The 22,244-nt window shown below is 50.8% G+C and overlaps 1 protein-coding gene across 10 annotated transcripts in view; it reads left to right on the forward strand.

The window, feature by feature from the left end:
• Positions 1–22,244, forward strand: part of WDFY3 (WD repeat and FYVE domain containing 3) — a 1,391,721-nt gene that overhangs the window by 621,988 nt on the left and 747,489 nt on the right. For all 10 annotated transcript variants that reach the window (XM_085636566.1, XM_085636564.1, XM_085636563.1 and 7 more), the window contains one exon: positions 16,024–16,255. In XM_085636566.1, coding sequence (XP_085492692.1) covers positions 16,024–16,255 — 232 coding nt within the window. The remainder of the gene's footprint in view (positions 1–16,023; positions 16,256–22,244) is intronic.

A 22,244-nucleotide genomic window follows, 5' to 3' on the forward strand; every position in this document is an offset into this window, starting at 1 on the left:
TCTTCTTGGTGACTGCTGCTGTGTAATCCGGGAAGAAGGAGACCACTGAGTTCTCTATACGCAATGGTGGGGCCACCCGTGCCGCCTGCAGAATGGCATCTCGGTCGCGGAAGTTAAAGATACAAGCCAAAATAGGTCTGTGGGGGGGGCCTTGGCTTGGGCCTGCCCCCTGGTACTCTGTGAGCCCTCTCGACTGAAAAAAAACTGGAGCGTCCTCTCGGCTGGAGCCGTGTCTTGATGAGCTCTTCTACGTACAGGTCCATTGCCGGTCCCCCTTCACTTTCCGGAATGCCCGTAATTCTGACGTTATTGCGCCGAGAACGTCCTTCTTGGTCATCAAGCTTCGCCGCCATTATCTTGTGTTCTGCTTCTAACTGGCTGACTTTCCGCTGCAGGGTGGTAGTGTCTTTGACGAGGGACGTCGTTACATTTTCGACCTCTGTCACTCTCATGGCCATTTTCTGAAAGTCGGCGCGAAGGAAGGAGACGTCCGCTGAGATTGATCCCACTGTAGTCTGGACGCTGGTGAGGGCGGACATAATAGTGTGACTTCAGGCTGACCCTCAGGCGTGGGGGTCGGTTCTTTTGTGGTAGTCCTTTCGGGCATGGCCGGGAAGTCTTTAGAGTATGCATACTTGTCTAGTTTGAGCTGCTGTGTTGTACGCTGGCCTCTGCCCCCATTAGTACTGGTTGATGGGGCAACTACGCGCCTGGTCGGAGTGCGGGGCAGTACTCGTCGCTGCCTGCCGTGTGATTGTGCGTCACACTCGGCCTTTTGGTTTTTCCGCCACGCGATAAATGCGGTGGTAGTGGGGGGAGGGGCACCAACGTAGGTCCCTGGCTCGATCCGGGGAAGTGGTCATTGTGTCCCGTAGTGGTCAGTGTCTCCTCAAATCTACGAGGGCCAGGCGTGGGCGCCGCGGCGAGGGCCCGGCCAGCAGTGTTACTGGTATCGCCTGCTGTAGAAGCCACAGTCAGCGGCACCCAGCTGGACTGACGGGCCGCCTGCGATCTCAGGGCCTCTCTGCACCCACGCGCATATCAAGGGCTTTATTCCCGGGTCTGCGCGTTGCGCGGATTGCTCTGCCGCCAGGCAGAACTCCGTGGGCAGGAATGGCACCCCCCCTTCCGCGCCCCAGGTACCTCTGTTCATAAAGGGTGGCAGTCAGCTAGTGCTCGGGCACTCAGGCGCGGTTGCACTGAGGCCGCCGCTCTGATTGTGTCTCTTGCCCCACACCGTCCTCCCGGTTCACTGATGGCAAGGCTGTCTGGGGCGGACTGGTCGCTTTCTTGCCGGTAGTGTCAAAATAATTATAGCACCTGCCGTTTCCGATGCCGCCGCCGCGACCCGGGTGCTCTCCTGCTGGGTTGCGGCGTTAATCGAGGCCGCTGCTTCATTCGCGTGAGTAGGCCTCTGCACGGTCGCTCACCGGGAATCGCGCAGGGTAGATGTTTCAGCCTCCAGGTGAGGTCGGAGGGTGCCCCACACGTTCCGGTGCTAGATTTCAGTCCTTGGGGTCAGTTTTCTATACAGATTATGTGGTGGATTGCTGGGGAATTTCTCGGGTGTCGCGGAGCTCCTCTAGGTTGCGGTCATTATGCTCGGCTGCAAGCCACGCCCCGTGGGATATTGTTGTTAATACTGTATCAATACCCGGATTCCCATCTGTTAAAGAGCTTTCACTTCTTTGTTTATTGTCTTATTTGTGCAGGTGCATGGAAGGTTTAGCTCCTTTTTTTGGTCTCGCCTACGCAGCGCGCATTTTCTGCATAGGAGGACCTTTAGCCGTCGCTCTGCTCTTTTTGGAAGCACATACTCGTGCTTGTGGCGGCATCCACCTTGCGGGAGCGAGCAGGGGCGCGCTACAAGCACGAGTATGTGCTTCCAAAAAGAGCAGACTGCGTGCGCATGCACGCACGCACCATTCCCGGGCCAGCTAACACACGATTGCCTTGCCAGCAGTGTTTTTTGCTTTTACTGTGACAAGCACTCGTTTTTTAAAATAGCAGCATTAGTTATTCAATCGTGCACGGCTATCTTTTGCTCTTTGTTTTGCTTTTAGTGATTCACTCGTGCATGGCTATCATTCACTCTGTGTTTTGCTTTTACTGTGACAGTTTTCTTATCATTTCCTCCCTCCTGCTCTATCTTGCTTTCTTTTTTTGCTTTCATTCACTCTGTGTTTCGCTTTTACCTTTTCTCGCTATTTGTCTTATATTTCTTTTCATCGCCTTATTAACTCTATTTTGCTCGCACTCTGTCTCGCATTTTTTTTTTTTTTTTAAATCTCACACAGGAATGACAAGGCAACATTGGCTGTTAGTTTTTTTGCATCACTTCTTCTCTCTCTCTCCCCCCCACTCTCCTTTGCTTTCTCACTCTATTTGGCTCACATTTTTTTTTTATCTCACTCAGGATAAGGCAATATTGGCTGTTACTTTTTTCACATCACTTCTTCCCTCTCTCTCTCTCTCCCCCACTCTTTCTCTCTCTCTCTCCCCCTCTCTAATTCTCTCTCTCCTTCATTGTCTCTCCTCTCTCTCTCCCCTTCATTGTCTCTCCTCTCGCTCTCTCTTCTCTCTCACTCACACTCCCACTTGAGCTCCATCTGCCATTCCTTCTTCCATTCTTTCTCTTGTATTCACTCCTCCACACTCCTCCTCTTTGGCCTGCAGGTTGTAAAAATCTACACAGCAGACAAGGAGCCTCTCGAGCGGTCTCATTAGAGTGCTGTGTAGTCATAACATATAACTTAAAGTTTGTGTCTTTTGCTCAAATTACTAAACTATTTATCAAGCTTTTCCATGCCTATCTATTGTCACACATTATTTGTTAAATGGATGCATTTTAAGACAGCAGCATTAGTTATTCCCTCATGCACGGCTGTCTCCTGAAACAAGCAGTTGTGACAGTTTTCTCATCACTTTTCCCCTCGTGCTCTCTCTTGCTTTCTTTTTTTTATCGTTCACTCTGCGTTTTGCTTTTACCTTTTATCGCTATTTGTCTTATATTTTTATTCGCCGCCTTATTAACTCTATTTTGCTTGCACTCTGTTTCTTGCTTTTTAAAAAAATGTTATTCTCCCACAGGACAAGGCAACATTAGCTGTTACATTTTTCGCATCACTTTTTCCATTGTGCACTCTCTCTCGTTTTCCCTTTTAGCATTCACTTTGTGTTTTGCTTTCACTTTCTCTCGCTATTTTATTATTATTTTATTCCTCTCCTTATTTACTCTATTTGGCTCGCAATTTGTCTCTTGCGTTTTTTTACTGCTTTTAGAATTTACTTTGCCTTCTGCCTACTGTGGTTACATTACATGCATATTTTCTGCAAGTGGGAGCATTGTTTTTAGCTTCGTTCACTCAACAATATATTACACACATTGTTGCAATTCTCGGGTCAGACACCGAGCGCCATCTTCAAAGCTGGATTTTGTTTGTGTTACCAATTTAACCATGAACGGCACATGCCATAAAGCTGCTTCTTGGCCCATGATAAGCTAACAATATAATAACTCTTCTGTGTGCATCATGTTGTAGCATGGGCAGCACTTTTACTGCCTTTCTGTTGCTTCAACAATCCAACGTGACGCAGAAGAGGGAAGGTACATGATTTCATGATACTTTGCAGTCACACACAGAATTTTATAGTGCTGTTCACATGCATGGAGGCATTTGTCTTTCTGTCTGCGCATTAAAAAGCCTTGGAATGTGTCTATAGATATTTCCTGAGGCAAGCATGTATTCCTGCATCAGACTGCATGACCCAGTGTGCAGTAATCGCATAGCTTTTCAATCCCTGATGGCACATCACCCATAATATTATGCTGCATAACTAAACACTTATAAGGTCCCAAAGGTGAGACCTATTGGCTATGCCAATGCTTCTTTATTCCTGCTTCGCAGCACAATGTTCCAATAGATAATGTTTGAGCTCCAAATTGTTTATCAGACATTTGTGCTCTCGCATCTGGATGTTAAGTTAGCTTTTAGTTCGGCGTGTGCATTACACATTTCGGGCACAAATTTAGATGACATAGTAGCTGTTGCGATCAAGTTAACTTTTAAATGAACTATGTTTGGTCATCTTAGTACTTTGAGGGTTTTGTGTTGCTGCGTGGTGGGCCTGAAACAAATACTTCTGATTCGAGGCAGGATGTCATACATGGGATGGTTACTAACAGGACTCCCAACCTAGTGGTAATCCTGGGGGCTTGATTCAGGTGGTGTAACCCTTTGGCAAAGATTTTGAGATAAGTGAATGGGTCAAAGGTTACTACTGGTGTTCTGCTCTTGTTTATTTCCATTGTTTTACATGTTCAGTGTAAATCTGTGGCAGCAGATGAGCTCAACTGTAAAAAAAAAAAAAATAGACTTGTTAAAGGAAACCACTTTGGGGCTGGTTTTGGAGTTTTAGGTTGGGCTTCTCCCGAAAACTTGAAGGTCTGCAGTGAAGAGGAGGAGTTCAACTTTGGAATTATCTGTGAGTTGAACAGTGCCTGCGATTGGCAAGAAGGGTTACCTGGTTTTTGTGTAAGGATGTATTTTTTTAAGTTTTTCTTTTTTCTCAATCTTTTGTTTGGGGAGATTTTAATGTAGAAATATGTTCCTCTTGATCTGACTAAGAATTGACATCATGTTGGCTGTACTATTAATTTTATTATGCTTTTAGTTATACATAATTAAAGTGATCTACGGCTTTCCTTACATGTTAGTGGCTCCACCTCTCCTGTCTATTCTGATGCTCTTTAATAAAGCTCACCCTCAAATCGGAGATGCACATGAGATTTAACATTAATAGCTATAATTAATTTTTTGCTTTCCCTTTCCTCTTCCTTTCTTCTTTCTTTTACCCAACTATCTCACCTTTTCTCTATGCCTTTTGTTCGCTCTCCACCCTTGGTTTAGCCGCCCTCTGTCATGCTTACTATTTCTTTCGGTATGACATATTGTTGAGGGGCATCAAGCATTTCTGTAAATAAACAGGCCTGCAGAGGAGTAATTTCCATTCTTTTGCATAATGAACATTATTATGAACTTTTTGATGCTTGCGCAAACTAGATATGCTGTTGTGATTTAAAAAAAATTTACCGGGTTGGCAGAAAGAGAAAAGTAGCTATTTGCATGGCATGTGCACTTTTATTTGTCAGAAACGTGTTTGAATTAGATAAGCACCTCGTGAAGGAGTGAGGCACAGTGTTCAGGCAGAGGACGACAGTTGGGGCGATCAGGCAGTTATATGCTTACTCAAGACAGATCTGTTCCCACAATGAAACTGCTTATGAATGACTTAGATGCCTCCCTTTCTCTGTGGAAAAAGTAGGTCACTGCTCCCTTGTAAGGAAAGATGAAGCTATTGACGTAGTTGCTCCTCGACCTCCTTATGTATCAAGAATTGTGTATTCCTGGTTTATAAACTGCATTTTCTACACAAGCAGTTGAACGTTGCCAAGGAGTTTGAAATAACAGAAGCTAAAGTTGGCCAAATTTTATTATTTGTATGTCCTTTGAGGGATATTTCTTCCTGGCCCAGAGACCGATTTTTCGGCCACCTTAGCAGACGTGTACTACTTGTGGATAATGCAGCAGTTTGAATAAAAGAAAGACTTCACCCTATGGAGACCCTAGTGTCTTAAATATGTGTGTTGTAACCTACATATTATGCCAGCCATTTTCAGGCTTACACTAGAAGGTATGCGTTAAGATTCCTATTCCTGCTCTACAAGTCTGAATCTAGTCCGTGTCTCTGAATTCCTCTTGTCTCCGGATTTGGTAATGCTGAAGCAAAGTGATGCCCATCTTTCAGGCCAATGTTGTTTAATCCTTAAAATAAATATCTGATAGAGACTACTAGCCGCAGATTCCTTCACATAGAATTATCCCCAGGTGTGAGAATGGATCCGGAAACTTTTTGCCACAGCATCCCTGCGCGCCGGGGCGACATCACGCGACTCCGCCCAGGCGTCGTCCGCGTACGTGATGTCAGCGAGGTCACATAAGACCCGCCCCGGCGCTCCCATGTCAGTTTTTTTTCTCAGCGTGCAACGCGGATCCGATCCTTGCTACGGGCCTGTTAGGCCCCTTTTTTCTTCCATTTTTAAGTGGAACAGTGTGCGAATGCCTTCGGGCTTTAAGTCTTGCACGTCTTGTGGGCATCTTATGTCATCAACGGACCATCACCTCTTTTGTATGTGGTGTTTGGGGGGAGGATCACGGCACCACAGACTGTACGCAGTGTCAACAGTTGAAGCCGAAGTCGCGGCGGGAGCGCCGGATGAGACTTCTCTCGGCTCGTCTCTCCAGGTCGACGTCCCCCCTCGGTCTGCTTCGACGGACAGCTTCAGACTCGGCCGTGGTCGTCATCCTCGCCTTTCTCTGATGTCATGTGAGCGTCGCTCCCCGGTGGGTAAGTGTCGCAGTTTGTCCCCGGGGGCTAGTTTCCAGCCTCCCGGGGGTGTGGACTCTCCGCGGGTGATGCAGCCCTGCGTGTTGTCCTATCCACCGTTTCCCGGTGTTGGGGCGTCAAGAGTCCAAATGGAGACATACGCGGCAGCGCTGCAGGCCTCGCTGGCGTCTCCTCCTTCTTCCCCTCCTGGGGCGTCCGCGGATCTCTCACTCTGCGCAGGGCCCTCTGCGGCGCAGCCGGTGGCTCCGGCCCCGGTGCCGACTGGTTCAGATCCAGGCTTGGAGGATGTGGTAATGTTGGGGTGTGGCTCCTCTGGGGCCCCTTCTTCAGGCCATGGCGTCTCTGCCTCGCCGCAAACTCCCGCGGGGGTCCCTGTGGTGTCGCGGGAGGTCGCCGGGGCTCGGGTCGCATCCCCGAGCCCCTCTCGGTCCTTTGACAGGGCGGTCCTGTCTAAGGCCGAGGTGACGCCGCTATGGCGCCGGCAGCAGCTGCACCGTGCGGAGCCATGGAGGTCGGTGGACCCTCCTCGTCCCGCTCCGGGTCGAGGCCGAGGGGAGACCCCTCATCCCTCTCCGGGCCCTCCTCGTCCCTCCACACAGGTGGCTGCCTCGTCGGAGGGCGAGTCGGAGGTTGAATCGTCCCTGGCACCGCCGCATGGGTTGCCGAGCGATCTTCACCTCATTCTGGGCCGCGGCTGTCGGAGGGCTTCGTGCCACTCCCCAGGCCTGTGTCGATCCCAGCCCTACTCCTCTCTCCACTCCGGTCCCCGGTGCCTTGGAGGACCCTTGTCCAGTGACGCCGGCTGGTGCCGATGTCCTACCTCTGGCAGCGGATTCTATGGCTCCATGCAGGGGTCGTACCGCGGATTCGTCTTCTCCGGAGGCATGCATATTGGTGTCGTCCTCCCCGGAGACTGGGCACCGTGTCGTGTCTTTTTCACCGGCATCGAAGGGCGGCTCCCCGCCCTTCCTGGGGCAGAGGTGTTCGTCGGAAGAGCGGCAGGCCCCTCATTCTTCGGCTCCTTCTGACTTCCAGGTCTGGCCCTTGCCCGCCCCGCTTGGCCTCAGGGACGGCCGCCTTAGTTTGCAGTCGTCGCCAACGGAGGAGCTGATTTCTCCACCGCGGGGCGCTACGGAGGCAGGTGCAGCCTTCGCTCACGCGGTGTCCACGGCTGTGGGCATCCTGCGCATGGGTGATCCGGTGGCTCACTTTCCGGCGGACCATCTATTGAAGGTCCTCCACCAGGGCTCTGGTGGGAGGGAATCTTACTTCCCTTTGATGGTTCGCTCCTTTCTTCCCTAACGGGTGCTTGGAAGCATCCTGTCTCAGGGGACCCGGTGCCTCAGCATCTTCTGCACCGGCACCTCCCGGCGGGCCCTTAACACCTTGTGTGTGCTGGCTAGGGCCTCCTCCTGTTTGTGGGACTTGGCGGAGTCTCTGGGATCTGCAGCGTCCCTGGAGTCTGACCTGGTGGACTTGCGGCATCATGCGTTGGATGGCCGGGAGCTTGCGGCGTTTATTCTCTGCTCCGCTCTGGACATCTAGGAGGTGCTGGGCCAGGCCATGGCTTCCTCTGTCGCTCTCTGTCGCCATACTTGGTTTCAGGACAGAGGATTCCCTGAGAATATTCGGGAGTGTCTCATCGACCTTTCGTTTGATGGCAGCCTGTTGTTCCATGCCCCGGCCGACACCGCCATCCAAAGGCTCTTGGCAGGGCTCCGTCCTCCTCCTCCGCCTAATCCTCCTCCTCCGCCTAATCCTCCTCCTCCGTCCCATCCTCCTCCTCCTCCGTCCTGTCCTCAGTGACTTCTGAGATGGGTTGATTCTGGGCCTTCTTAGGCCGGCTGTTCTGACTGTGCAGTGTGTTTTCTTACCGTTTACGTCTTTCCTTGGGACTTTGGCATTGTTGGCTGCTGGACGGCCCTTGTGTTGATTCTGTGTGGTTCTGCAGGAGTTGTTGGGCAGACTTGGCCCTGAGATTGGGCCTTCTGCTTTGCTTGGGCTGCTTGTCAAGCCTTCAGCAGGGGTGTTTTTTTCTCTGTGGCTATTTTGTTTTTTCTTCTGCTGCGGAAGTTCTTCCAAAGAGGGTTCCCTTGTCTTGGGACTTAACTTACCCTATGTGGGGTAGTGGTAGCTGTCCTATGGCTTGTGCTCTGCTAGAGGGTTCTGGTCGACTTCGGGTGCCTGTTCTCCATGGCGTTTAGGTAGGTTGCTTTTGCTTCCTGAGGTCATGTGCGCGGCCACTCGTAGTGGTGGCCCAGGCATCTCCTCCTCTCCCTGCTCCTGTCCTGAGGTCTGGGATGATCCTGTGTCTCCCTTGCCGGGCGTCGCCTACTCGGCCTTCCTGGGGCCTCGGGCTGTTCTTCTTGCTTTGGACTTTGACTGCCGGCGCTGTTCTGGCTGGCAGTCTGCTCTCCATCTGGAGTGGGTTTGCCTCCTTTCCCTAGTTTCCATGGGTCCTCTAGGCGGCTTCTTCTTTATCTTCCGCTTTTCCTGTCTTGGCATTGGACGGAAGCTATGTTGCCTTTTGGGGAGTGGGGTGCTTCGGCCTCTCAGTGCTTGCCCTTGGTTCCTCTGCTGTGAGTGTACGAGCCTCTTCAGCCTTCTTTCCCTCTTACATCCCCTTGTGGTCGTTGGGGTTCTGCTTGTGGGGGTTCCTTTGGCCTGGCAGGGGCAAGGTTCTACCTGGTCCACAGCTCTGGTCTCCTATGGGGCCCTCTATTCTGCATTGGCTGGTGGGATCCTTTTGCAGACCCTCCTTCCCAGGGGGTATGGCTAGTGTATCTATTCTATGTGAAGCAATCTGTGGCTAGTAGTCTCTATCACATGTACGAGTTACTTACCTTCGGTAAAGATGTATCTGGTAGAGACAATTCTAGCTGCAGATTCCTTCACGGCCCGCCCTTCCTCCCCTATTCTGCGAGGACCCTTGCGTTGTTCTTCGGTACTCGCCTCCCGGTGGGGGGCTGTGTCTCCTGTGAGGGTCTTCCTTGTTCTTGCGGGTGACTCCGTCTGGGGGGGGGGGGGGGGTTCATTCCTCCTTTGGTCCTTGGAGGATGGGGTTCCGGTTTTTGAGGGATTGCTTTCTATCCCTGTCCTCCCTCCCCTCCCTTCCTCCCATTGCTATCCTCTGCTTAAGGGTCATCTGGCCTTGTCTTGCCCTTGTCCCTTGTAGGTGGTTGCCCTCTAGATTGAGGTGGCTTGGAGGTTTGTTGTCCCTGTCGGTCTTAGGACTGGTCCCATTCCTTGCTCAGGATGGGGGGGGGAGGGCTTCCTATGTGTGTCATGACTTTTGCGCCTGTTCTTGCCTCCGGGGCACAGAGATGGGAGGTTGTCTATGTGCTGGCAGGGTGACTGCGCAGGTTTCTGCTTGTTCTTCTTCTTCTTTCTTCTTTCCCTGCCCTTGGGTTCTGCGGTGTTGGCACTACTCTGGTGGTGTTGTTAGTCACCGTTTCTTTCCAATTTTTCTGCTCTTTGCACACTGTTCCCATGCTTCCACAGTTTTTTTATCTGGTAATTCCGCGTTGTGGTGCGGAAAAGTTCTCCGAAGAAAACTGATGTGGGCGCGCTGGGGCATGTCTTATGTGACCTCGCTGACGTCACATACGCGGACGACGCCTGGGCGGAGTCGCATGGTGTCGCCCCGCCCCTGGCGCGCAGGGATGCTGTGGCAAAAAGTTTCCGGATCCAGTCTCACGCCTGGGGATAATTCTACGTGAAGGAATCTGCGGCTAGAATCGTCTCTACCAGAAACATCGTTACCGAAGGTAAGTAACTCGTTCTTCAGCCCCGACGTGGACACAGCGCCGGAACGGCGTCGCTTGACGCCGATTCCGACGCCGATGGGGTATTTCTACCCCTTTGTCCAGCCTCCTTATTTTCAGCCTGTACATCAGCCTTCGGAGGAGGGGGAGGACTGGGAGGGGTCTGAGGACCCTGTCGCAGGGCAGTGTGAGTTAGACCCACACTGAGCAGAGGAGTTGGGGGACACCAGTGGTCTGGACACCTCTCCAGACCTTGGCATGCTGTCTCCTCCTACTGTGGCTACGGAGAAGGGTGTGAGTTATGCAGTGGTGTTACGTAGGGCGGCCGAGGCCCTCCACCTCGAGCTCCCTACAGTGGCCGTCAGGACTAACCTCCTGACAGAAGTGCTTCAGCCAGCAGCTACCTCTGCGGAGCCACTCCTGCTGCCCTTTAATGACGCACTTTCCGACGTTCTTTTGGGCACCTGGTCCAGGCCGAACACAGGGGCCCCTATGGATAGGAACGTGGCCCGCTGCCATCGCCCGACCCTGGGCGACCCAATTTTCCTCTCCCAACACCCTACCCCTGAGAGCTTGCTTGTCCAAGCCTCTGCGTCCCCAAACGCATTCCCTTCCGCACCCCAGGACAGGGAATCCAAGAAACTGGAACAGTTCGGGAAGAAGATTTTTTCTTCCGCCAGTTCAGGGTTGCGGTCTGTGAACACCGCATGCCTTTTGGGCCGTTATTCCCACTCTGTGTGGGATACGGTGGTGCAAGTGCTGCCTCAATGTCTGGAGGAGGCCCGGACAGTGCTCTCTCAAGCTATTGCTGAGGGGAGAGATGCAGCCAAGTGCACAATCCGTTGTGGCCTTGACACCGCCGACTCGCTGGGCAGAGCGATTTCAACGACAGTGGCGCTCTGTCGTCACGCCTGGCTGAGGACTACTGGCTTTTCAGGGGATGTCCAGAACACTCTGATGGACATGCCCTTTGATGGCAGTCGCCTTTTTGGCAATAAGGCAGATAGTGCGTTGGAGCGCTTTAAGGACTCACGGGCTACGGCCAAGTCCTTGTGCCTTTCGGCCACGCGCCCTCCACAACCTTCTCCTTTTCCCTTCTTTCGCAGCCGCGGAAGGGGTGCCCAGACACATTCGCTTCAGAGCCACAAGCCTGTGCAACAGCAGTCTCAGCACGGCCACGGGTTCCGCCAAGGCGGATCAGGGGGATAGCGAGCGGGTCAGTCCACCTCCACCCCAGCCACCACTGCCTCCAAACCTTCCTAGTCCGGTCTTTCAGGCCCACCGAATGCCAGTGGGCGGCAGGATTCGCCATCACCTCCCCCCCTGGTACACCATTACTTCGGACAGGTGGGATTTACAAATAGCCCAAACGGGCTACTCCCTCCCCTTCGAGACTACCCCTTCAGCCATGCCAACCGAGTACCACTGCATGTTGGGGGATTACTTGGAACTTCTTCAACAGGAAGTTGTGGCCCTATTGGCCAAGGGGGCCATCGAGCGCGGGCCAATGCCAGGAGTAGGTCGTGGTTGTTATTCCCACTACTTTCTGGTTCCCAAGAAGGACAAGCGCCTGCGTCCTATCTTGGACCTACGGAACGTCAATCGCTTCCTCCGGAAGGAGAAGTTCAAGATGTTGACGATTGCTCAGCTTTCGTCTGCCTTAGATCCGCAAGACTGGATGGTAGCGTTGGACTTGCAGACGCTTATTTTCATATCCCCGTCCTGCCGGCCCAACTAAGTTACCTGCGGTTCACGGTAGGCCACGAGCACTTTCAGTTCACCGTGCTCCCTTTTGGCCTTACCAGCGCCCCTCGGGTGTTCACGAAAGTGATGGCGGTGGTCGCAGCTCATCTGCGCAGATCAGGAGTTTGTCTTCCCCTATCTCGACAACTGGCTGTTGAAGGCGGGCTCGCCCCAGGCAGTCGTCTCCCATCTCCAGACTACGGCCGACCTCCTGCATTTGCCAGGGTTCTCCATCAACATGCCTAAGTCGCACCTGATTCCTTCTCAGAAGCTCCTCTTCATAGGAGTGGTTCTGGACACAACGCAGTTTCGGGTCTATCCTCAAGAACAGCGAGTCTAGGATATTCGGGCTATGATTCCGATCTTTCAGCAATTATCCCGGGTTTCGTTCAGGATAACCCTGATGCTGCTGGGCCTCATGGCCTCCTGCATCCTGCTGATCGATCATGCCAGATGGCATATGCGTGCTCTGCAGTGGGACCTGAAGTTCCAGTGGGTGCAGCATCAGGGGAACCTGTCCGATTACGTCCAGATCTCGGAGGGCACTGCACAACAATTGCAGTGGTGGCTCACGAACCGGCATTGGGTCAATGGCAGATCCCTCTTCCTTCCCCAACCAGAGCACACAGTGGTGACGGATGCGTCCCTCTTAGGATGAGGCGGCCTCATTGGAGAGGCGGAGATCAGAGGCCTCTGGTGTCCGGCGGAGTCCAGGCTCCATATCAACCTTCTGGAGCTCCAGGCGCTCAGACTTGCACTGAAGGCATTCCTTCCCTCTGTCAAGGGGAGAGTAGTGCAGGTGTTCACAGACAACACCACCGCCATGTGGTACTGCAACAAGCAAGGCGGGTTGGGGTCGTGGACCCTATGTCAGGAGGTTCTGCGCCTCTGGACATGACTGGAACACCAGGGCATTTCTCTGGTGGTTCAACACTTGGCGGGTTTGCTGAACGCCAGGGCGGACGAACTCAGTCTCAGGTGCATAATGGATCACGAATGGTGTCTTCACTCGGAGGTGGCGCAAGGTCTCTTTCAAAAGTAGGGAGAGCCTTGGTTAGATCTATTCGCCACCGAAGAGAGCGCGCAATGTCAGTAGTTCTGCATGCTGGAATTTCCAAGGCGACGCTCGCTCGGCGACGCTTTCCGTCGCGAGTGGATTTGCGGTCTGTTTTCCGCCTTTCCGCCTATACCACTTCTGCCCAGAGTGCTGAAGAAAATGAGGCACGACCGGGCCCAAGTCATTCCTGTGACTCCGGACTGGGCTCGAAGAGTATGGTATCCCGACCTACTCAGTATGACCATCGATCCCCCGATCCGACTGCCTCTTCGGGAGGATCTTCTGTCACAGCAGCAGGGGACGGACCTCCACCCGAACCTGTCCAGTCTCCACCTCCTTGCCTGGAGATTGAGCGGTGGCAGTTGATTCCTTTCGTCTTGCCTCCTCAAGTTTGTGATGTCATTCTGGCAGCCAGGAGTCCCTCCACTTAGTAGGTATACGCCTGCAGGTGGAACAAATTTGAAGTATGGTGCACAGCAAAGGCTGTGGATCCCCTTTCTGCCCCTCTTTCAGAAGTCCTTTCGTTTCTACTTTCTCTGGCCCAGCAGGGCTCTGCTCTGGGCGCTATAAAGGGCTACCTTTCTGCTATTTCGAACTTCCTCGGGCTCCCTGATCAGCCCTCTATTTTCAAGTCCCCTGTTGTAAATAGATTTCGCAAATGCATTACACACCTTTTCCCTCCTATTCCTTTTGTGATGCCACAGTGGGACTTGAATTCGGTTCTTACATATTTGATGTGCGCTCCTTTTGAGCTTCTTCACAACTGTCCTCTACGTCTATTAACCTTGAAGACTGCTTTCCTGGTGGCCATCACCTCCGCTAGGAGAGTGAGCGAGCTCCAGGCTCTTTCTTGTAAACCTCCTTTTCTATCTGTCCATCCGGACAAGGTGGTGCTCAGGACCCGTCCATCCTTTTTGCCAAAAGTTGTTACAGCCTTTCACATCGGGGAAACCATCACTTTGCCCACCTTCTTTCCGCCTCCGCATCCTTCCAGAGAGAAAGAGAGGCTCCACTGTCTGGACCCAAAACGTGCACTCTCGTTTTACTTGCACCTCACACAACAGTTCCGGCTGAATGACCAACTCTTTGTTGGCTACGTTGGCGCCAAGAAAGGTCGGGCCGTACATAAGCGGACTATCTCCCGATGGGTCGTCTTGTGTATAAAAGCCTGTTATTCTCTGGCTAAGAAGGAGCCTCCGGTGGGGCTGTGCGCCCATTCCACCAGGGCAACAGCAGCTACTAAACCATTGGGACGTGGTGTCCCCCTGCAAGACATCTGTCAGGCAGCTACGTGGGCCTCGCTGCACACTTTTACTAAGCACTATTGCCTCGACAGCCAAGTACGGAGAGATGGCTTCCTTGGCCGTTCTGTTCTCTGGGACTTCCTGGTGTGATCTTGGTTCGCAGACCCACCACCGGGGTTGGTATTGCTGGGGTATCTATTCTAAGGTAAGGAATCTATCACTACCTGTTTCTTTCAGATGAACAAGTTACTTACCTTCGGTAATGATATATCTGTAAGAAACATTAGTAGTGATATATTCCTTACTGCCCCACCCATCCTCTCTGTTCTGCGAACTGATTTCTAGGGTTAAGGTCATTCCTTTCAGGGCCCTAGTTTCAGGACACCAGTGGTCAGTATCCTGCATGGCTCTGCATTCCTGGCGCGGAAAGTCGTGTACAGAACTGACGTCAGCGTGGTAGGGCGGCGTCTAAGTAGCAGCGGCGCACGACGCCACCTTCCGACGCGCAGGGGTACTGCTGACGAAAACTTTCAGGATCCAGTCTGACGCCTGGGGGTAATTCTAAGGTAAGGAATCTATCACTATTAATGTTTCTTACAGATATATCGTTACCGAAGGTTAGTAACTTGTTCCTTGTAGCTGATGATGGCCTATTTGAGGCTACTGTGTGTGTGGCCATGCTGATGGTTCACCTAAAGCAAGCATGCCTGCGCTTGTCTGTGCACTGGTCATGCTCAGCACCAGAACCCCTGCCTGTCAGCTTACTAGGATCCAATACTCTTGTGAGGAACTTCTATCACTAAACTACAATTGTACAGTAAGTAATGCCAAGTCCATTCGTCATCTACTTTTGCTACCAACATTACCATGTCCGCTGTCAGCAAAATGGCACCTTTCTGTCCGCCTCCCACATTAACCTTCAAAGCCAACTGGCTAATATTTTTTGCTTTTCACTTGCTTACTGCCTTGCCACAAAACCAAACTAGCCTTATTCATAGAAACTTTTAAACTTTGCTTTTTTTGTAAACTTAGGGAGCATAGTTATGTGACTCTTCAAGCCCTCAAATAGTCATACCCTCTGGTGATAAAATACTTCGACAGGACAGCAGCGGCATACCCAGTGGTGGCCTCGCTGTGTTTTTTTTCAGATACTCTCTTTTCTTGATGTTGATTCTGTTCCTTCAGGCTGAAACATTATTTCATATCACAGTCAAGCCATCCTGCTATGTTTCAATACTGCTAATTGAGCAAAGTTGAGCCAAGAAATATTAAAAAGTGGTCTTGGGAAGTAATTCAAGAAGGCAGGCGTTACAACTTATTCTTTAACTTGCAGAGGAAACCAGGAAACAAAAGTAGAGTGTTTTCTCTTCTATCCCTACTTTTTATATTTGTTTTCCGAAAGATACATTTGTTGTCAGTCAGCTCACACAGTCAGTCCCTTCCGTGGAAATTTCTTTAAATGTACCTGTTGATGATCATAGGCCAAGAATTTCCTCTGGTGTATGCTCTGCACGTCCTGTTTCCAGTGGCTCGCCTTCCTTCGTTGATGATTTGTTTTAGGCCATCCCAGTTCTCCATGTCCTAGCTTAGTTGAGAGAGATTTTGAAGCTCCTTCTCCTAAAATATGCCTTTCTGTGAAATTTGCTGTGTCACTCAGATCTTGGCTTGCAAGTGGGGGGCCTTGAGATTTTTCCTCGTTCCTGCAGTGTATTAGTGGCGGCCAGGTACCTGATTTATGTACAAGTGTTCAAGAATTCACCTTCCTTTCCACATTAATTACTCAGTGCTACTATTTTCTCTTTTCTAGCTTCACTATGTTCACAGCACCCCAGGTGGATCTGGTTCCAACAATCCGCCGGTAGTCAGTACAGTATATTCCTACATTGGCACACCACCTGCTCAACGCCAGCTCTCTTCTCTCGTGTGGCGACTGGGGCCTACGCATTTCCTGGAAGAAGTCTTGACTGCTGCTAGCGTTAGCACCATTTATGAACTGGGGCCAAACTATGTTGGAAGCTTTCAAGCAGTATCTATGCCAAGTAAGTGTTTTGGCTCGGCTTACGTGGAACCATGCCAAATGAGGTCAGACGTTTTCACAGTTAAGTTGTAGGGAGTTTTTTTCTGAGTTATTTTTTTGGAGGAGAGAAGGTTCATATGTTTTTATCTCTAGTCCTTGTTGAAACAGGTGTACTAATGAAGAATATTGGACTCCTGAAGGCCTCGGGCTCACTGTAATATTTTGAGCTTCTTTATATTTACAGCCTCTTTAATCAATGCCAACCTCTGGTGTCATTGATTGAGCTTCTTTGTAACTAAAGTCAGGAAAGCACATTTTTACTATAGTTTTTTTTAGACAACATACCGAAAAATTACCTAGGGCTATCTTTTCAGATTTTAGGTGAGCTGATAAAAAATATTGACTAATATGTAGACGTTTGATGCTACTATATATTCGTTTTAAATTCAGTTTTTTTATTTGAAAAAATCTTGATTACACCTGTTGCACATTTGCTCTCCATATTGATTCCGACTTTAATGAGGAATTATTCTAATGGAATATCTGCTTCTAATAATGTTTCATTGCAACATATGCTTTGTTTAAATTGCATCAAATAGCATATTTTATTTTGACTAACGCTCTTTGCTTCCTATATCTTGATGAAAAGCTTATTTATATATTTAAGGTGCAACCTTTTGGTAATAGTATATTTTAAATCTAGTTTTGATTTTAAGAGCCACTTTGGCTTTCTTTTAATCTTCTTTTTTTTCCTCCGTTGCTCATCTTGATGTCATTTTACTAAGTCATTTTAAAACATTAATTTGCTAGTGTTTTAACTTACTAAGCAAGTAAATGGTATTTGCTTATCACTTGCATGGTACGGTTTCACATGGGTGCATTGAAGACTTCTGTAATAATTTGCTGGAATAGGTCAAACAGGCTGATGGTAAAATGATCGCATCTAGCAAATATTGTGTGCATTTAATGGTCCACCCTGTTTGGTCTAGCCTAAAGGCCAACCCACGCTTTTGGAGTCGCAGTTTTTCAACCTTGATAACATTTGTAAGTTGGGTGGCTAAAGAAGAAGATTGCCTGTCTAATTTAATCTCCCAACCTCTAGCCACACATGTTGCTCCAATTAGTTATTTTACTGCTAACGAAATAGTGCTTTTGGAGTAAAATTGTTTGTCATTGCTAATGTAGAATGCACAGAAGTGTTCTGTTTGATGTTTTAAAGTACGTGGTACCATTAAATTTCAAGAGCTCAGTTGAAATAACAGTATTGGCGTAAAAATAAAGTAGGCCTTTTTCAGTTTCAATTTATCAAGGAGTTTGACACCTTTGAAATGGCCCTAATCACAAAGCTTATGGATGAAAACTTCGAAATCTATGATTTTTTTTTCATTCAAATTCAGTTTCCGATTTTTTTTGGTTTGATGAAAACTTCCAGGATGGCGTCTGAAAATTTGAGACATCTATAGATTTCCATGAGTACTCAAGTGCACAAATTTACGCATGTAGAATTTTCCATCATAAGGGGGAAAATTTGCTTATAGTAAAATGGGCAAATGTGAACTTTATTAACTTTTTGTTGCTCTAAAAAGATTTTTCCCTCTGTAGAAACTCCTCTCACTGCATGCTCAATAAAATCCTTGCATTTCCTTATTACTCCCACCTCGGAAGCACACTTAGTCCTCCATCGAAGGTGTTATCCTCCCTCTGGAACGTACACAGTCTCACCCCCACACATGAACTTGTGCGTCCATCCATTTTTGCGAGACTGCTGTACTTTCCACTTTTATTTATTTATTGTGTGTTTTTTTTTTTTTATAGTGCAGACTTGACCGAACAGGGGGTATCGGAGCACTTTACAGAGAACAGGGTTAGCACAACAGATTTGGTTAGGTATATCAAAGCACATGCTGCCCTACTGTGTCCAGTATACAATAGGCATGACCGAAAGTGCTGGTCAATGTCCATTTTAGTCCTTGAAATCCAGAATATCAACGTTTTCCAGCAAAGAAGGTTTATGTGTTACAGTATAGGAAGGTAGTAGGGTTGATGAGTCTTTACCAGGATATAGATGTGTGTTTTTTGGATGTGAGGCATCTTGGTGTATCAGTGAGCCCCTGAGGTTAATGAGTCTCCGTCCATGTGGGGGTGACTTTAACTGCAAGGTGTCATCACATCAGTAGCGTCCCCCTCGGGTTATGGGATATGGGATGGTATTGGAAATCTATGTACATCCACCTGGATGTTGAGTAATGTTTAATATAGCAGTGGCCCATTATTTCTTAGTTTAGATTTTCTGTAACACTGGGTTAATAGGAGAATATAATGGGCCGTTGAAGAGGATTTGTTGGAAGAGTAGAGTTTTCATCTCCTATTTTGAATACTTTGGGAGAGGGGTTGGCTCTGAATGAAGGGGCAGTGTTGTTCTACAGCCTAAATACCTATCCTGAGAAGGCTTGTTTGAGGGTTCTTTTTCTTTTGCAAGGGGATATTTTAAATCAGAAGTTGTTAGAGTTCCCAAGGAGGTGTCTGCCTTCTGAGATGGTCAGTTTCTAAGCCAGATAGATTTGGATCTTTTTGTGAAAGGCTTTGTGAATAACTGAGGTCAGTTTCAGGATACTCCTAGCTTCAGTCAGAAACTAGCTCAGTGAAATCAGGATGAGTGTGGTGTGGTCATATTTTCTTTAGTCTGACTCCTATCTAGCAGCAGACTGGAGGGCTGCTTTAAGGGGCGTAAGATAGAGATTAGGAATCTAGTTAGAAGTGCATTTCCACATTCTAATCCTAGTAGGACAAGCGATTGAACTACCAGTTTTAGGGTTTCAGGCAGAAGGACATGTTTTGCTTCTTGTAGTAATTTGATATCTGAAAGAGACACGTTCATGATAGATTTCTTACCTTAGAATATCCCGAGGCGTCGGACTGGGTCCGGAAAGTTTTCGTCAGCAGTACCCCAGCGCGTCAGTAGGCGTCGTCGTACGGCTCTGCGTACATCGCTGGCGTCGTGACCGCCGAGGTGACGTCGTCAGAGCTACTTAGACACGCCCACTCGCGCTGATGTCAGTTCTTTCTCTTTCCGCACAGCAGCGCAGATCGGAGAGTGAGCGGTACCCCTGGTTAAAAGTTTTAACTTGGTTTCTGACAACTTGTTTTGTCGAGTAATTGACTCCTGGGGCTGTAGGGATGCCTGGGTTTAAGTCCTGTAGAGCCTGCCATCAGAACATGTCAGTAGCGGACCCGCACGACGTGGGTCGCTTCTGGGTGGGGCACGCCCATGACCCCGAGGCGTGCCTCGATTGTCGGGCCATGGCGTCGAAAGCTTTGCAGGAGTGTTCCCGAAAGTTGTTGGAGGTCCGGTAATCGGTTCCGCACCGCTCGAAGTCCCGCTCCCGTGGGAGGTCAAGGGACCGGTCGCGGAACCATCAGCATCACTCGCCGCTCTTCCTCTACCCCTCACCAGTCGCGGTACGCGGTGGAGGGGGGGGGGGCGGTCACTCCCCCGGGGCTCCGTTGTTGCCAGCGGCCTACCCACCCTTTCCGGGACCGCACGCGACTTCGGATGAGGTACAGGCCTTCGTGTCGGCCTTGCTCCATTTATTTGCCCCATCGGGTCCCTCTGGAGCTCCTTCGGGCCCCGCAGACCCGTTGGGTGGGTCTGCCCCCGTGTCGCCGCCTTTGGCCTCGACGACGCCGCTGACGTCGGACGGCGCGAACCGGGACTGGTATCTTACCCCCCAATTCCATTTCTGGGTGGGGAGTTCGTCCCATTTCCCCGGTCACCTCGTCCTTACCGGCCTCCTCAACAACCGGTGGACGAAGGAGAGTACTGGGAGGGTCTGAAGACCCTCTTGCAGCTCAATGCAAGGATGAGCCTGAATGGGAAGGCGACATGGAGAGTCCAGTGGATCTGGATTTCTCTCCTCACCCTGGTACGCTGTCCCCTTCTACCGTGGCTACGAAGGAGGTTGGGACTTTTTCAGTGGTGTTGCGTAGTGCGGCTCGAGCTCCCTTCTGTACCTATCAGGACCAATCTCCTGACCGAGGTGCTGCAGCCACCGTCTTCTTCCGTGGAGCTGCTGCTGCCCTTCAATGAGACATCCTGTTGAGCACCTGGACCAAATTTAACTTGGGGGGGGTCCCTGTAGATATGGGTGTGGCACGCCAACATCGGCCGGGCGACCCTAGCTTTCTCACACAACACCCGACGCCTGAAAGTCTGGTTGTCCAGGCTTCTGCCTTGCTGAGCGTGTTCCCTTCTGCTCCTCCGGACAAGGAACCTAGGAAACTGGAGCAGTTTGGTAAAAAGATTTTCACTTCTGCCAGTTCCGAGTTGCGGGCGGTGAATACTACGTGCCTGTTGGGCCGCTATTCCCATTCTGTGTTGGACACCGTGGCACAGGTGCTGCCCCAGTGCCCTGTGGAAGCACAGGTGGTTCTCTCCCAGGCCATTACCAAAGGGAGGGATGCTGCTAAATTTACTATCCGTTGTGGGCTTGACACTGCCGATTCCCTCGGCAGGGCACTTTCCACAACAGTGGCGCTCCGTCGTTACGCTTGGCTCAGAACTACTGGCTTCTCCGGGGATGTCCAGAACACTTTGTTGGACATGCCCTTTGATGGCACTCGCCACTTTGGTGACAAGGCGCATAGCACCCTGGAACGCTTTAAGGACTCTCAGGCTACGGCCCAATCCTTGGGTCTCGCCACCACGCGTACTCCCTCGGGGTCCACTTTTCGTTCCTTTCAAGGTCAGGTTCGAGGCGCCCAAGAGCGTTTTTTTCAGACCCGCAAGCCTGCGCAGCCTCAATATCAGCGCATACGTGGACGTGGGACCCACCGAGGACAGCGGGCAGGTCAATCCACCAGCGCCCCTGCCGCCGCCTCAAAACCTTCCTAGTCCGGTGTTTCTGGCCCACCAGACGCCAGTGGGTGGCAGGACTCTCCATCACCTTCCCCACTGGCGCACCATCACCTCGGACAGGTGGGTTCTGCAAATAGTCCGAAGGGGCTGCTCCCTTCCCTTCGAGCCTACCCCTCCAGCCATGCCACCTCAGTACCACTGCATGTCGGGGGATCACTTGGCACTTCTCCAGCAGGAAGTTGTGGCCCTCTTAGCCAAGGGGGCCATCGAGCGCGTTCCGAAGCCAGAAGTAGGTTGTGGTTGTTATTCTCACTACTTCCTGGTTCCAAAGAAGGACAAGCGCCTCCGGAACGTCAATCGCTTCCTCCGGAAGGAGAAGTTCAAGATGCTCACGCTTGCTCAGGTCTTGTCTGGCCTAGACCCGCAAGACTGGCTGGTAGCGCTGGACTTGCAGGATGCTTACTTTCATATACCCATTCTGCCGGCCCACCGACGTTACCTACGGTTCACCATGCTCCCTTTTGGCCTTACCAGCACCCCTCGGGTGTTCACGAAAGTGATGGCGGTGGTCACAGCTCATCTGTGCAGATCAGGGGTTTCAGTCTTCCCCTATCTCGATGACTGGCGGTTGAAGGCAGGCTCGCCCCAGGCAGTCGTCTCTCAACTCCAGACTACGGCCGACCTCCTGCATTGGCTGGGGTTTTCCATCAACGTGCCGAAGTCGCACCTGATTCCCTCTCAGAAGCTCCTCTTCATCAGAGAGGTTCTGGATACGGCGCAGTTTCGGGTTTATCCTCACGAACAGCGAGTCCGGGACATTCGGGCTATGATTTTGATCTTTCGGCCCTGGTCCTGGGTTTCGGTCAGGAAGATCCTGAGGCTGCTGGGCCTCATTGCCTCCTGCATCCTGCTGATCTATCATGCCAGATGGCATATGCGGGTTCTGCAGTGGGACCTGAAGTTCCAGTGGACGCAGCATCGGGGACGCCTGTCCAACTACATCCAGATCTCGGAGGGCACTGCACAGGACTTGCAGTGGTGGCTCACGAACCAGCGCTGGGTTAGCGGCAGATCCCTCTCCCTTCCCTAACCGGAACACACAGTAGTGACGGACGCGTCCCTTCTGGGATTGGGGCAGCTACATGGGAGAGGCGAA

This window comes from Triturus cristatus, chromosome 2_1 (assembly GCF_964204655.1).
Source record: "Triturus cristatus chromosome 2_1, aTriCri1.1, whole genome shotgun sequence".
NCBI classification, from domain to species: Eukaryota; Metazoa; Chordata; class Amphibia; order Caudata; family Salamandridae; genus Triturus; species Triturus cristatus.